Here is a 15,542-nt window from a genome sequence, read left to right on the forward strand (position 1 = left end):
TTAAAATCATGAAATGTCTACCAAATCCAAGATACCACATATAAAAACATACTTAGGATTTCAGTCTGGCAGCTTCCATCGGCAATGTACACCTAAACTGCCAAAGAGTGAATCATACCTTATGGCTTCTTTGCCTATAAATTCTGAAGAAACAGACTCAACAATTTCACTAAAACTAATATTCCCATTAACGTTGCCCTCTGACAACTCCTTATAATTTCTTTTGCTCTTTGACCAATATGATGGTTTTAGAAAATACAAAGATGATCTCCGTAAGCCAAATTCCCCTGAAAAACAAAAATTAAAAAAAAAAATTATAAGTTATTTCTGAAAAGATTTCAAAATTATAAAAACAGGAAATGAATTATTAATTCATCTAATTTTAATTTTAAAAGCCACATGGGGCTAGCAGTCACCATATAAGACAGGTTGACCCTCTGTCAGCAAAAAAGGAAAAAAAAACCCACTAAATATCTTGAAAGTAAAATCCAATAATAAACTCATACCTGGAATGACTTGATCAAGATACACAGCCAGAAGGACATAGAATGTACTATTAAGTGCTAGCATGATAAGAGTAATAATTAGAGGATATGGGCCTTCAGTCAAATTAGAAAATAAAGCACCTTGATGAAAATCTTCTAAATGCATGACCTAAAAACAGAAATAGCAACTTTATTATTAAAACATGATAAAAACAAGTAAAAGCTAACACTACTCAGCACCACTCATTATATCCAAAGTAACAATAACCAAACTTGGCCTTTTTACAGACTAAATTAGTAATAAGAATTTATAAGGAAAATGAGATTTCACCAAAATATAAATTTGACACAACAATGCTATCAATTATGTTTTTAATGCTGTGCTTTGTAAACTTGGATCTATCAGCTCCTGAGACAACAAATTCTCAGGTAATGACTACCAAATGAAAGAAAAGTGAAGGGTGATGTAACCAGGGCAAACAAAAGAGTTATTTCCCCCAAAAGTCGAATAAATTAAGCATCAGAAGATAAAATTAAGGAATCTAATACTGAAAAGAGAAAAGGTATTTTGATTAACCAATACAATTATTAAAGTATTCTAGCAGATATATGAGACAGAGTAGAAAGAGAAATGCATTGGAGGATGAGGTCGCATTTATGCAGGGGCACTGCCACCCACAACTAAAACATAAATCTACAATTCCACCTTCCTAAGAAAGGGGGAACTCAGTTCAGTGGACTTTCAAAATGTGTAACAATAGCTCTCTTCTTAGTCTCACAAACCTGAACTTTCTATCCCAAGACGAGTAATACATTATATTAAAAAATTATATATTTTTGTACAATAACCAAATTTATCTTCTATTATATAAAGCCATTTCTTTTAGACTTTTTTCACTTAGAATCTGACTACACTTATAAGGATAAATAAAAATCAAATTTATAAATTAGGTATTATTTAAATGAATGACAATTACATGAAGCCTAGGCCAATAAAATCAATTAGGTCTTTTTATTTCACTACTACATTCATGTCAAATTTGTTCTGCTTAATGCACAATTTTCTGCTAAGCATTCTACCATTTATATATAGTAGCAATAGAGCAATCTAAATTACTTGGAACTTAAACCAATGAATTCTGAGTAATTATACTGAAATAGATTCTTGGAATGTAAACAAAGCAAAAAGCGAAGAACTTACAGAACATTTAATTGAAAACTTAAAACTGAAGAAAATATACATAAAACTAGATATAAAATGTACTCAAGTATTCAAATATTATTTCTCATGTTGAAATTTTAAAGTAATTTTATTTTGCAAATCAAATATAATGTTCATAGTAGTATAAAACATTGGTTGGAACTGGAGAGAAAAGAAGGTATTTGTGAATGCAAGATTATTACCTACCTGTGCAATACCAATCAAAAAAGTACACTGACAGAAAGGACTTAAAAGCCACACTAATGATTTTGGAAAACTTTCCATGAGGACTATCAAAAGGCCAATAAATCCGAAAGCCACAGTGACAAAAAATTCAACTATTCCCACATGTTTTGATTTTTTAAAAAGGGGTGTCAGCATCAAAGCAAAAAATATCTATAAAATATAAATATTAAGGTTAGTTAATGCACTGTTCATATACACTGATATGAAAACAAAATTAAATTTGCTTATGAAAGGAGCATTCACACTATCATTGGAAAATATAATTCTAATTTATTAAAGCTATGATATTTAATTTTCATACAGTGATACATATTTTAAAATTTTAACTTGACAAATATTAAAGACTGTATATTATCTGTATTATAGGCAAATGTGAACATATCTACACTATAGAAATCAAAGAAACATGTAAAATATGTAAACAATAAATCAACAAGCTCCTAAATACAAGACCCATTTTTTAAACAATGTGTCGATATAAAACTAGAGACATACTTATGAAAGTACAGGAGAATTTGTAACTTGACATTTTAAAAAGTAGAGGTGATAGTCAAAATACTTAACAACTGGTACAGATCAGTTTATAACCTGATCAAAGTAGAAGCTGGAACCACTTAAAACAAAAGCTTGTCATTATACCCAGCATTCACCCTATATACCAAATGAATATCAATACTGCTAAAGAGCTATATTTATAAAAACATCTTTTTTTGTTTTCTTCTATTGGTACTAGGGATGAATCCAAAGAGACTCTACAACTATGCTATATCCTCAACTGTTTTTATTTTTTAATTTGAGACAGAGACTCACTAAGTTGCAGAGGCTGGCCTCAAACTTAACAATCCTCCTGCCTCACCCTCCTGAGTCACTGGGATTACAGGTGTGTACTACCACACCTAACTATAAAAACATCCTTGAGTAATCATAGCACAAACTACCTTGAAACACAGTTTCATGAAGACAAAGGAATAAAAAGTACAGTACTGGACAATCTTAATCACACATGGTTATATAAAGATTAGAACAGATAAAATCAGAGGAACTATATGTGAACTGTAACATATAAAAACAAGTTAAATTTAAACCTGAGACAATTCTGTATCTTTCCTAAAAACATGGAAGTACAATAATGCTACATAATTTATTATTAAGTAATTTATCAGTAACTTAGTGATAACATATGTTGCTATGAGAAATTGACTATAAGTTAACCAAAGAAAAGCCTTTACTATATTACCAAACATTTTGAACAGTTATTTTCATTTGAAGTTAAAACACTTACAGATGATAATCCATACAGGAAAAAAAGGAGAAATATCACAATGCTGCTACTTTGAGGGAATAATGAAGAGGCTGTTGCAATGACCGCCATGAGAAGAGACATAAGAAAAATCAAACTCATATACAGAAGAACCCAGGAAAGCCTAAAATGAGAATACAAATACATTTATAGCAAATGCAGAGGCTTTAATGCTTAAAACAATCATCTGAAACAAAACTTCACATTTAGCCATTTTATTCTTAAGTCAATTTATTTCCATGTATGTTCATATACTGAAAATTAAAATTCATAATTAAGAATACTATATTAGTTAAGTTAGATGTAAAAAATGTACTCTAATATAGAGGTAAAATGCTGAGTATCATTTACAAAACCTAAAAGCTTTAAAAATTAATAGCAATTCACATTTAAATCTAATACTCTCAAAAGTTCAATAGGGCACATTGTCTGATTTTCTTAAGTTTACTAAGTCTATATAATGATTATCTTTATGGAATGTGCTATAATTAAACCTCCAGTGGATTTTGTTACTGTAAATAATAAAAGTTCCTTACCAATCAATGATGTAATTATTATACTTATAAAATGTATGATCAACAAGAACAACCCAGTCACAATTTTTACTCAAGATTTCTCTTTAAATCAGAGCTCATTTTATCTTTATTTTTCCCAGTTAGCAGATTATGATTTAACATAGGATATAAAAATCATTGAATTATGGTTAAAAGACAGTTAAATTAATAAAACTGGATCCATTGTTTCAGAGGCAAAACTGAGGTACTTGAGACTGATTTGCCTGAATTCATCCAACTGTTTCCCACAAAATACTTTAATAACCCAACACATCTTAAAAATTAATTGTTTCTAAAGTAACAAGATAGCAAAGAAAATGTTATACACAATAATTCCATTATATAAAGTGTTATAATTATTTCTTAGATTAGGCCTCATGGAATAAAATTTTGTAAAATAGATGATAGCAACTTACACAGTATTAACTTTCCCCCAAAATGAGCTTAAAACAAATTTTATTACATAAGTGGGAAGAGTAAGGAAAACATACCTAGATATATTTATAAATATGCATGTGTCTATAAAACTACCATTACATAAAAATGCTGATAAATTAAAGTTCATTTGTAGAAACTTCTTTTTCATTTGTTTCTTTATAAATTGTATGTATATTGCCCATCTTAATTCACTCAAATAACTAAAATTTTCCCAGGGGAATTAAAGTCCATCTATTACATATGAATCCTTTAATCATTTAAATTTTAAATCATTTAAACATGTATATCTTATGATACTAAGGGAAGCCCATGATATGCAATTAATTTCTAACTTTCCAAGATCACATATCTTCTGTGCAATGAAATACAGAGTGGAAAACATGGAACATGCCTCATGAACTAAAACAAAATGTAAAATAAAATTTAAATGTGTTGTCAACATAAGCTTTCCACAATTCCTCTTCCCCTATGTGAAAATAAACAAATTAGTTGCTGAAGCTTATTGACTATTCTGAAATTCTAAGACAAATGCAATCATTTTAAGAAAACAGGATCAGTATCTCATCAAGTTGGGAAAATAAAATAATTCTGAAGATCTGTATGATACTTAATACAACTGTTAAGTATACTAAATAATAAACTTTTAATAACATACCAAAAGGCAGTGTCATGAAGTCCCATTATCTTTAAAAATTCCTTTAACTTTTTTTCTTTTTCGGCTACAATATGAATTGCCAAAAAGTATCCAAAAGGTGAAAATGCTATAACTAGATATATTAAAATTATGCCTCGAGAAAAGGTAACTATTTCTACAATAGCAGTTTCTCCCATGATTACAGCTTTAGTTGACTCCAGCTCCTTCCAAAGAGAAACATTGGTCTTCAACTACAATTAGAAAATGTAAATGCATTAATTTAGTTCTGACAGTTGTTTATAATAAAATGTAACAATTGTAAGTCCAAATTCAGTCAATAACCTCATACAAATAAAATCCTCAAAAAGCTATACAGACTTGAAATAAAACAACTGACCACAATATCAAGATACAAAGTAGAATACTATTTTCAATTCATTCTGGAAGTATATGATAAATTTTAAAGTTTGAAATTGGTACATTTTAATTAAGTAATTTGTCAAAGAAAATAAAATTATGCAATTATTATCTTAAGAAATCATATGCATCTTAACAAAAATATACAACTTCAAAACTGAGAATCTTTAGAAAAAGTATTAGTACCGTCACTCCTCATACTAATGTTTAAAAGCGTTCTTTTTCACATAATGCCTTTCCATTGCTTTAAACTATATGTATGAAGTACATATGGATGGGATATAAAAACTACTTATGACACATGATACTTCTAACACTTAAGCAAATGCTACACTGAGATTTGTCCTGCCAATTCATCTCAGGTGGTCTAGGTTGTAGATGGCTAAAGTCTTTGGCCAGGACACAAGTAAGTGGTACAACACCATTAATGTGAAATACCCCATAGTTCATTACCTTTACTGTAAACATCTATATTGAATTGGTATAATATTCCCTAATGCATTTATACCATGTTACAAGAGTTTATAAAGCAATTTTACATACATCATCTCATTTGGTTCTTATAACCCAGTCAAGTATTGTGTTAACATTTTACTACACAGCAGTCTAACAACAGAATTACTGTGTAACTCTTGATTCCAATTCTATCACTATTCATGCATACTCTGAACAGACACTGTAGTAAAGATTGCTGACACGCATTTTTGAAGTCATAATACTTTATAGTATAGATTTCAACTAGAAAAAGCAAATAGAAAAACAAAACAGACCCATAATGAATATAGAGGAATGAGATATGATTAATTCTAACAATGAATTATTTTGGGCTTGTTTTAACTGCTAGGCATTGAACTTAGGGCTTTAGAGAGGCTAGGCAAATACTCAACCACTGAGTTACATTCCCAGCCCTAACAATTCGATTTCTAACTAAAAGAATTGCATCATACTGCTATCTAACACAGACACAAAATTTAAGATTTTTTTAAAAATAAATTCCATGTCTAGTTCTTCTGCTAAAATGTAAAATGCTAAATCAGGTCCAAGCCTGTCTTTAGAATAATTCAAACATTTATACACAATCCTAGCAGCAGCAAACTATAGTATTAATGCTCATATTTAGGAGTCAAAAAGCCATAGCTTGGCCCCGTGCAGTGGCACATGCCTACAATCTCAGCTACTTGGGAGACTAAGGTAAAAGGATTGCATATTCAAAATCAGTTTCATTAACTTAGGCCCTTAGCAACTTAGGAAGACCCTGTCACAAAATAAAAAATAAAATACAAAGGTCTAGGGAATGCAACTCAGTGGTCAAGTGTTCCTGGGATCAATACCTTTTACCAAAAATAATCCCATAATTTGAATTTCTACTTTGCTGCTGAGTTTTGACAAGTTACTTAATATCCCTATATGTCAGTTTCACATTAAAATCAAGATAATAGCACCAATCTCACAGATTTGTTAAATGCTAAATGGGATAATATTAGAACATAATTCAAAAGTAGTGTTAAATATGACAACTGTTGTTAAATAAAAAATAAAATCTGCAATTATGACTAAAATAATAAAGATAGTCACTTTCTTTAAACTAAGTTATTTATATTCCAGCGAGAGTCTAAAAACATTTCATAAATATTATCTATGGTCAATAATGATATAACATGAATATATAGTATGCTGAATCCTTTGTTTAAAAATATCACATTAAAGTAGCTTCAAAAAGTATTAAATCAGAAAATATAACTTCCACTATATCTTTTTTCTTAAAGAAGTTATTTGCAAGTTATATGTTATATATATATATATTGGCAGCAATCTGATCAAATTCAATTGTAAAGATTTATGAAGGTATTAATAAAATATGATTTAGTGTTCTGCTATTATCATATTCACCTGTATAATAGCGGCATCTATGGATGCCTGTAAAACAGTGAACCCAGAGGACCAATACTGAGCAGCCTCACACGATTTTGAACAGCCAGCTATAAGGAGAAAAATATAAGCCATAAGATTGTGTTCAACATATGTAAGTGCTTTCTTCTAAAGGTGACATATGGAGAGTTAACAAAGAAACATAATCAATCTCTACAGAACTAAAAACAATATGCTACTACTGCCCTTCAAAAGCAAATAATCTAGGACTGTTTATTTGAAATGTGAAATAAAATAGTTACATGTGTTAGGATACTGAATGGTAAGTGAATAAAAATGTAAGGAGAGACATTAAATGTAAACATAAAAAAGTAAATATAGTTAAAATAGGTCAACTTTTTTATTTTAAGATAGTCATTCATAATGACTTTGTTTCAGCGCACCTCCAGATACACAGTGAAGTCCAGATTAAAACAATAGAAACAAGAATTTTCTATAAAGTCACAAATTCAGTACTTAGCACAGTGACTTTATTAATGGGAAATCTTAAGGATTTGTACCATAACATGAGTAAAAACAATGACATAGGGAAACAAATACAGATTTACAAAGTCTTATAAGATATAATTTTGTTTTATACTATAATTGATAAATGTATATATATACACACATATATGTGTGTATACACACACACACACACACACACACACACGCTTTATGCTACACTTGAGTGTTCCTATATGAACAAAAAAGCACAGCTGAAAATACCAATGTTGGAGCCCATCAAATTGTGCATATATATACTGCAAGCAGCAAGGCCATACATTTCTTGTATTTCAATTATTATTTAGGGCTATTTACCTCTTGAATCCATATAAATAGAAGATACTGGAATCACATCAGGAAAAAAGCGAAGTTCATAGGACATGAAGTCTTTGAAAACCACACCTACAAAGTTGCTGGGCTTAGAAACACTGGATGCTAGCATTTCTTTTTCGTTTGCATATTCTTCTGTAATTATGACTACAAATATTAACAATACAGTTAATTCATGAATTAAAATGGTTTACTATGCATATCAATTTTATAATTATATTTGATGAATGGAATATTTTATAAGCACATTTGTTTTATTCTCTAACCACTTAGAAAATGAAGATAATACTAATAATGTCAAAGAGTAAAAGAATAATTGAATTTTATTGGCATTAAGTTGTCATATTATTACATAAACTATCAGTATACTGTGTAAGTTATGAGTACAATAAAGCATAGTAAAAAACAATATGTAGAAAATTTTATCAAGAGATTATTTCTCTAGGAATTGTACTAAACTGTAATACTGAAGAGTTTTGTTGTCATTTCCACTTTTTAAAGTCCACTGACCAGAAGGAGACTTACTCAGACTTTGAAATTTAAAACTTCCAAAAGCAGTAAAATTGTACAAATGCAGGTCATTTATCTACCTGAAAGTAAAACCAACACATAATTCCTTGATAAATGAAAGGATATTTTTAACTTAAATAATTCTTCTCATGAAGACAGTCCTCTAATCCTTCTCAGAAGTTAGGTATGTATTTTAGTAACTATGATACAACTGTTCTTTGAATAAAAATTGCCACTTAAACCCAATATTTCTTATTCCTTTCTTAAAAGAAATAAATTTTAAATATCTTCTTGCAGTTTTGTTTACAAGTAACTTCAATTCAGAAGCTCCAAAATATGTAGTAAAATGGAAAGAACACAGAATCAGTACATAAATTCATCATTCATTAGCTGTGTGAACACATGTAAGTGTTTAAATAACTCTCCAAACTTTACTGTTCTCATCCACCACACCCAGTTAATCACACAGGGTTGCTGTGAAGACCAAGTGAAGTAACAAACATGAAGGTGCTTTGTAAATTATTAAGTATTACTTATATGTTAATTAACATGATTTTCTAGACTTGTAAACTAGATATGAAACTCCAGAATTGACTTGAATAAAGAGGAAGTTAGTTCAACATCCTATGAATTGTGTTACCACATATGTATATAACTCATTTTCAGATAGTTCTGTTGTTAAAAGATAGAACTTTAAAAGTATGTGTGTGTGCGTGTGTATATTTATATTTGTGAATAATGGTATCCCAGTGAATACATAATATACCAACAAGATATGTTTGATAAAAGTATTCAGTAGCAATAATCTGCAAAAAAAAAATGGAGTTATTTGGCTCCTTACTAACTCATGTCATCTACTCAGTGACATACTCAATATGTGATAATATATACTAGAAGTTGATTACAACTATCTTATATGAAACTAAAAAAATGCTAGACTGTTATTTTCTATAGTTCAGCATTTAATTGTTTAATCATTACAGTGTAAAACATTTAGTATAAACATTTCCCTCACTTTCTCCAGTTCTTGCTCTAGGTTCCCTCAAAGCTACTTAAAAACTCACTAGAATCTAGCACAGTGGCCCATGCCTTTAATCACAGTGACTTAGGAAGCTGAGGCAAGAGGATCTCATGTTTAGAATCCAGCCTCAGCAACTTAGCAATGCCCTAAGATATTTAGTGAGACTCTGTCTCAAAATAAAAAATAAAAAGGGTGGGGATATGGCTTGGTGTTAAGTGCCCCAGGTTTCAATCCCAGAAAAAAAACACCCCCAAACAAAACAACAAAAAACTCACTACAATGTCATTGCTTACACTATTTCCTAGTCCACTTCTTTGTGAGATATAAAACAGATCTAAGTACTTAGCCACAGTCATAGTTTTCAAAATGAAGTGCTTATTCAGTTTATACTATATACCTCCATAAACAGGCATGGCAATCTGAAAATATTGCTGCTTTATGCATTTCTAGCTTCTCAATTATGAGTCAGAACCAAAGTAAAATATTACTTCTAATCTTTTATGTTATACAAATATTCTTAAATTATTTTACAAATGTCTAAAAATTCAATTTAAAATATGAAAATACATAAAATACATTTCACCAATAATGTTTCACAAGAAACATAAGGCAGTAGAATTATTTTTGTAACAATATACTTGTTGGGAGAATACATCTCTAAGAGTTTAAAGAATGCTAGTAAAGCAAGCCAATAAATATTGAATCCACTTTATGTCATAGAATACATATATAAGATCACAATACCATCAGGAAGGTGGTCAGTAGACACTCTCTGCATGATGTTGCTTGTAATATTAGTCACTGGAGTATATCCAAGAATTAGATTAGAAAGGATAGATTTATCCATAGGATTAAGTTCTATATCAGGCACTTCTTCATATTTCTTATTTGGATGCATCATGCTTATTAATATTAACCAAAATAAAAAAAATAATGGAAAAAGTATTTCCTATAATAAAAGAAACAAAGCATTATAAAATATAACACTGGCAGCAAAAAACTTCAAGATTTGTATGCACATAATATAAACAAGAAAAAACATGAAGAATTTGGTAATCCCTTCTTCTGTACAAAAAGTAAAAGCAGTTCTACACCAAAAGAATTACTGTATTGAGCATCTCAACAAATCCAGTAGACATAGTAGGTGATTTTTCTTTTACATTCAGTTTTGCTGAAACATTTTAAAACTCAAGTCACATAATAAAGTGATATAAATGCAATATTTAACTATCTTAGGTCACTGATATAAAATATAATAAATTATTTACTCATAATTTTAAGTACTTACCAAACATCCCTATAAGAATCACCACAAAAATGTCTTTGATTCTGAATTATAAATCATACTTTAATAAAGCCTAAATTTATACTACTAAAATTATACTCAAATTTTATGGTCAACTTTAACAGGCATGAACTATTATTTCACCTTTCTGTTTAATTGTTCTTCTAGTTTCAGAAGAAGACATTTCCACCCTTTCAAATTATTACTAAATGGTTAGCTAGAGTTCTTTCTTTCTTTTAGCAAAAGTAATGCATGCTGCAGTACAAAGCTGTGACATAATTTTAGTATTTTAGGGCAATTCAATCTAGAGTGTATAAAATGGAAGGGTGTGGAGAATAATGTTGTGGAATAATGTTCTGCAAAGTTATCTGTGAAAAAGTAGGTTGTGAATGTTGAGAAATGCACTTAAGTTCAAAATTAAGGACTGATGTTAGAAATTAAATTTAATAATAATGTTTCATATTTAGGAGCACTAGGTAATTCAGTTTTTCTTTTATGGCTTTTACTTTGCAAGCAAATGCAGACAGCAAAAAGAAATTATAATAAAAAATGTATCCAGCAAATTATCTCTTAAAAATGGCAAATATCAAAACAAAATAAACTACAACAAGGCATAAGAAAGAGTATTTTAACTTACCTGAACACTACTTTTTTTAGTCCTGCATTTAATTAGATAATTCTTCAATAGAAGTGTTCTGGTCTGTCTCCAAACTCCCACCTCCCTAATTGCAGTGGCCATGTTTTCTGGTCAAGCTTATTAACAGAGAAAACAAATAAACAAGCAAATCTTGGAACCACACAGTAAAGCATAAGTCTTTTTTTATTTTTATTTTTTTTTATATTGCTGGGGATTGAACCCAGGGCCTTGTGCATGTAAGGCAAGCACTCTACCAACTGAGCTGTATCCTCAGCACACAAGTCATTTTTAATGGCAAAAACAGGTGATTTCAGTCCCAAGTAAAATGAAATTAAGCATATTTTAAGCTGTCCCTCCTACCTGGAAAGAATATATGAAGCAGCAATTTGAGGATGGTCAAAAGTAAACAGTAAGTAGCACCGGGAATGACCAGAAATTGAAATACCAACAAACAAACCAGCAGGGAGCTTACCACTTTTTCTCCTTGTAAACCTCCAAAATGAACACTGAAGTGAGCACCATGCCACAGTGCAAGTTCCAGAAGGAGAAATGGGAAAATTTAGTCTTAATGATAAAAGAAAAAGCAGAAATACCAAGGTTTTTTTTGTTCTTTTCTGCCTTTGCCTATGTCCCATCCCCAAGTAATACCATGATAGCAGTGCCAGAATGCACTAATGAAAGCTAATGAGCCAAAACTCTGAGGCAGTGGAACCTTCATCTCCATGTGCAGCTATGGCTCCCAGAGAGCTGGGGCAATTCCCATTCTTTTCTTCTCTACCTCTTGTCACTAAGCCCTGGATGTAGTAGTTATAGTTGCAGAAGTGTGTGGCACAATGAAACTTTCTGTGTGGAGAATGCAAAGAGAAGCTATGGGGAAAAAAAGTAGCAGAGAGGTCAAATAAAAGAAAAGCTGAAGAAAGGACCCAAAAAGGTTGTTTTTTACCTCCTACATTAACTCCCAAGCTGGGCATACATGGTTCTCATCCTATGTGCGTTAACAAAGACTAGAGGAACTGAACTGACAAAGACCAGTCACTGGGAGGCACACACAGGACAGATCCAAAGCACACTGCAAACGTTTTATAAACTAAACTGAAATAAACATCACAGTTCAAAGACTATGAGTGGAGACTTACTACCTGAACCTAACTGGGTTGAAAGCTACTAAAATAAAAGATCAACATTCCCCATAGTGAGATGGTCAAGGATCTCCACCCCTTGGGAGATGAAGGAAAAAAAAAGGGGGGGCTCCTTAAAATTAAGGAAATCAAATCTCTCAGGGCCAACCTAGTCTCAGTCTTACAGGGTTAACAGACACATCAGAAAACTAGGAATTAAAAATGTAAGCCATCTTCAAGGCCATTGAATTAAGATAAAACCGGGAGTCTGGGGTTGGGAAGTCAGGAGGTCAGCTCAGTCTTCTGAGACTATGTGGTCAGCAGAAATACCAAGAAGCCAGAGCTGACAAGGTCACTAAACTCAAAAGCACTGGGACAAGACAATGGTCTGTCTGCCCTGTTCTGAAAATAATATTAGGGACTTTCCCAGGTGCACCTCCAGGTGGTAAGGGGCAAATGCAAGCATAAAATAAAGTAACCCAGTTACTTTTGCTTTATTAGCATAGTAAAAAGTACACCCCAGACTGGGGTTGTGGCTCAGTGGTAAGCACTTGCCTAGTGCATGTGAGGCACCTGGGTTCAATTCTCAGCATCACATAAATAAACAAACAAACAAAAAATCACACCCAAGGTAGAGACTTAAGATGGTAAATATGTGTCACATGAAGAAGCATGATGAAGAAGACCACAAGTGCAATCACCTCTATATGTGATGACACAGAGACCAGGACCCTGTCTACTACATAGATGCCATGAAAGCTGTATACATTTGTCCACTAAATTAGCCTGGGATTTATCCCGTGTCATCTCCTTTGTGCTGAGCATAAGAATAGAATCTCAAAAGAAGAAATACAAATAGTCAAAAAATACATGAAAAAATGTTCAACATCTCTAGCAATCAGGGAGATGCAAATCAAATCTACAGTGAGATTTCATCTTACCATAGAATGGTAATCATCAAGAACAAAAATAATGGTAATTACAGGTGAAAATGTGGGTAAAAGGGTCATATATTGTTGGTTGGACTAAAAATTGGTACAATCACTTTGGAAAGCAGTATAGAGATTCCTCAAAAGACTAGAAATAGAACTACCATATGACCCAGCTACTAGCCCACTCCTTGGTATTTATCCTAAAGAACTAAAATCAGCATACCAACCAGCAGTACAATCCACAAAAGCCAAGTTATGGAACCAGCCTAGGTAACTGTCATTAGACAAATAGATAAAGAAATTATGATATATATATATATACACACACACACACACACACACAGTGAATTATACTCAGTCATAAAGAAGAATGAAATTGTCATTTTCTTATAAACAGATGGAACTGAAGAAAGCCAGGATCAAAAAGTCAAGGGTCAAAGTTTTCTCTCATATATGGAAGTTAGGAAAAAGAGGGGGAGACCCAAAACTAGAAGGGAGGTCAAGAGGTAGAAAGATAGGAAGGGAGGAAAAGGGGAAGAAATGGGGACCAAATTATATTATATGTATGTATAAATGTATCACAATGTATGGGAATTTTATATATAACTAAAATGCACCAATTTAAAAAATTAATAAACAGACAACCAATAGAGCAAAGGAAAGGGACCAGGGGAAAGGAGAAGAGGAGGCAATGAGGACGTACAAGATTGAAATAGAGCACAGTATAAATTTCAGATTGAACCCCACTTTTATGTATAATTCACTAATAAAACTATAATACACTAATAAAAACAGGAAAAAAATGAATAAAGAGCCTTGCTCCTGTCCCAGGTGCGCCTTTTTCTGATTTTTCTGATGGACAACATAAGAACACACCCTGCCAACTGCAACAGGATTAAACAAAGCCCACAGTTCAAACAAATCAAAATTTCTTGGCAAATGATGTATGTATATAAGAACAACTATAAGAAAAATAACAGATGCCAATGTCAAAATGATGCAGATTTGGAAATTATCTAGTAAAAACTTTAGGTAACTAGCAAGTGCTTTGGTAAGAAATGGTAAACACTCTTGAAAAAAACTGAATAGAAAATCTCAAGAAAGAAATGGAAGCAAACCAAAAGCAAAACCAAATGGAAATTTTAGAACAGAAAAACACAGTAAAAAATAAATAATACTCATGAAGTGGGTTCAAAAACAGAATGGAGGTTAAAAAAAATTAGTGAACTTAAAAACTGATCAATAAAAACTCCCACTTTGAAGTTGGATACCATGACACACATCGAAGCTACCCAGGAGGGTGAGGAAGGACAAGCTGAAGGCTAGCCTGGGTAACCCTGTCTCAAAATAAAATTAAATTAAATTAAAAGAAGAGCTGGAGATATAGAGTGGTATACCACTTACCTAGCAAGCAAGTTCAATTCCCATTCCAGAGAGAGAGAGAGAAAGAGAGAGACAGAAGGAAGGAAAGGTATAGGGAGACAGGAAAAGCAAAGGAGGAGAGGGGTCTGAGAGAAGGGAAGACCCAATCTGAACATCAAAGAGAAAATAAGATTTTTTTTAATATTTATTTTTTAGCTTTTAGGTGGACACAATATCTTTATTTTACATTTATGTGGTGATAAGGATCAAACCCAGTGCCTTGTGCATGCTAGACAAGCACTCTACCACTGAGCTACAACCCCAGCCCCAGAAAATAAGATTTTTAAAAAATTAACATAGTCCTTTGAATAAAGAACTATGAAACAATAACAAGAAAATCTAAATTTCATATAAGCATAGTTACAAGAGAAGAAAATGATAATGCTAAAAACAGAAATAAAGAATTAATCTGAAAATGTCCCAAATTTGGCAAGAGATATCAAACTACAGGTTTCAAGGTGCTTGGTGAATCCCAAAAAGGTCAACTGAAGAAAATCCATGCATATACACATTACAATCAAACTGCTCAAAATTAAAGACAATGAAAATTCTTGAGAGCAGTCAGAGAATAATGTAGCCAACCTATAAGAGAATAAT

At 31.6% G+C, this 15,542-nt stretch overlaps 1 protein-coding gene across 3 annotated transcripts in view; it reads right to left on the minus strand.

The window, feature by feature from the left end:
* The window catches only part of ABCA5 (ATP binding cassette subfamily A member 5), an 87,047-nt gene that overhangs the window by 63,908 nt on the left and 7,597 nt on the right, over positions 1–15,542 (minus strand). For all 3 annotated transcript variants that reach the window (XM_081271913.1, XM_081271914.1, XM_081271915.1), the window contains exons 3-11: positions 11,474–11,589; positions 10,296–10,500; positions 8,006–8,167; positions 7,166–7,254; positions 4,880–5,109; positions 3,215–3,356; positions 1,894–2,082; positions 507–654; positions 119–287 (exon numbers count right to left, since the gene is read on the minus strand). In XM_081271913.1, coding sequence (XP_081128039.1) covers positions 119–287; positions 507–654; positions 1,894–2,082; positions 3,215–3,356; positions 4,880–5,109; positions 7,166–7,254; positions 8,006–8,167; positions 10,296–10,500; positions 11,474–11,575 — 1,436 coding nt within the window. In that variant the 5' untranslated portion in view covers positions 11,576–11,589. The remainder of the gene's footprint in view (positions 1–118; positions 288–506; positions 655–1,893; positions 2,083–3,214; positions 3,357–4,879; positions 5,110–7,165; positions 7,255–8,005; positions 8,168–10,295; positions 10,501–11,473; positions 11,590–15,542) is intronic.

Source organism: Spermophilus citellus (assembly GCF_964194105.1).
Source record: "Spermophilus citellus genome assembly, chromosome: 17".
Lineage (NCBI taxonomy): Eukaryota > Metazoa > Chordata > Mammalia > Rodentia > Sciuridae > Spermophilus > Spermophilus citellus.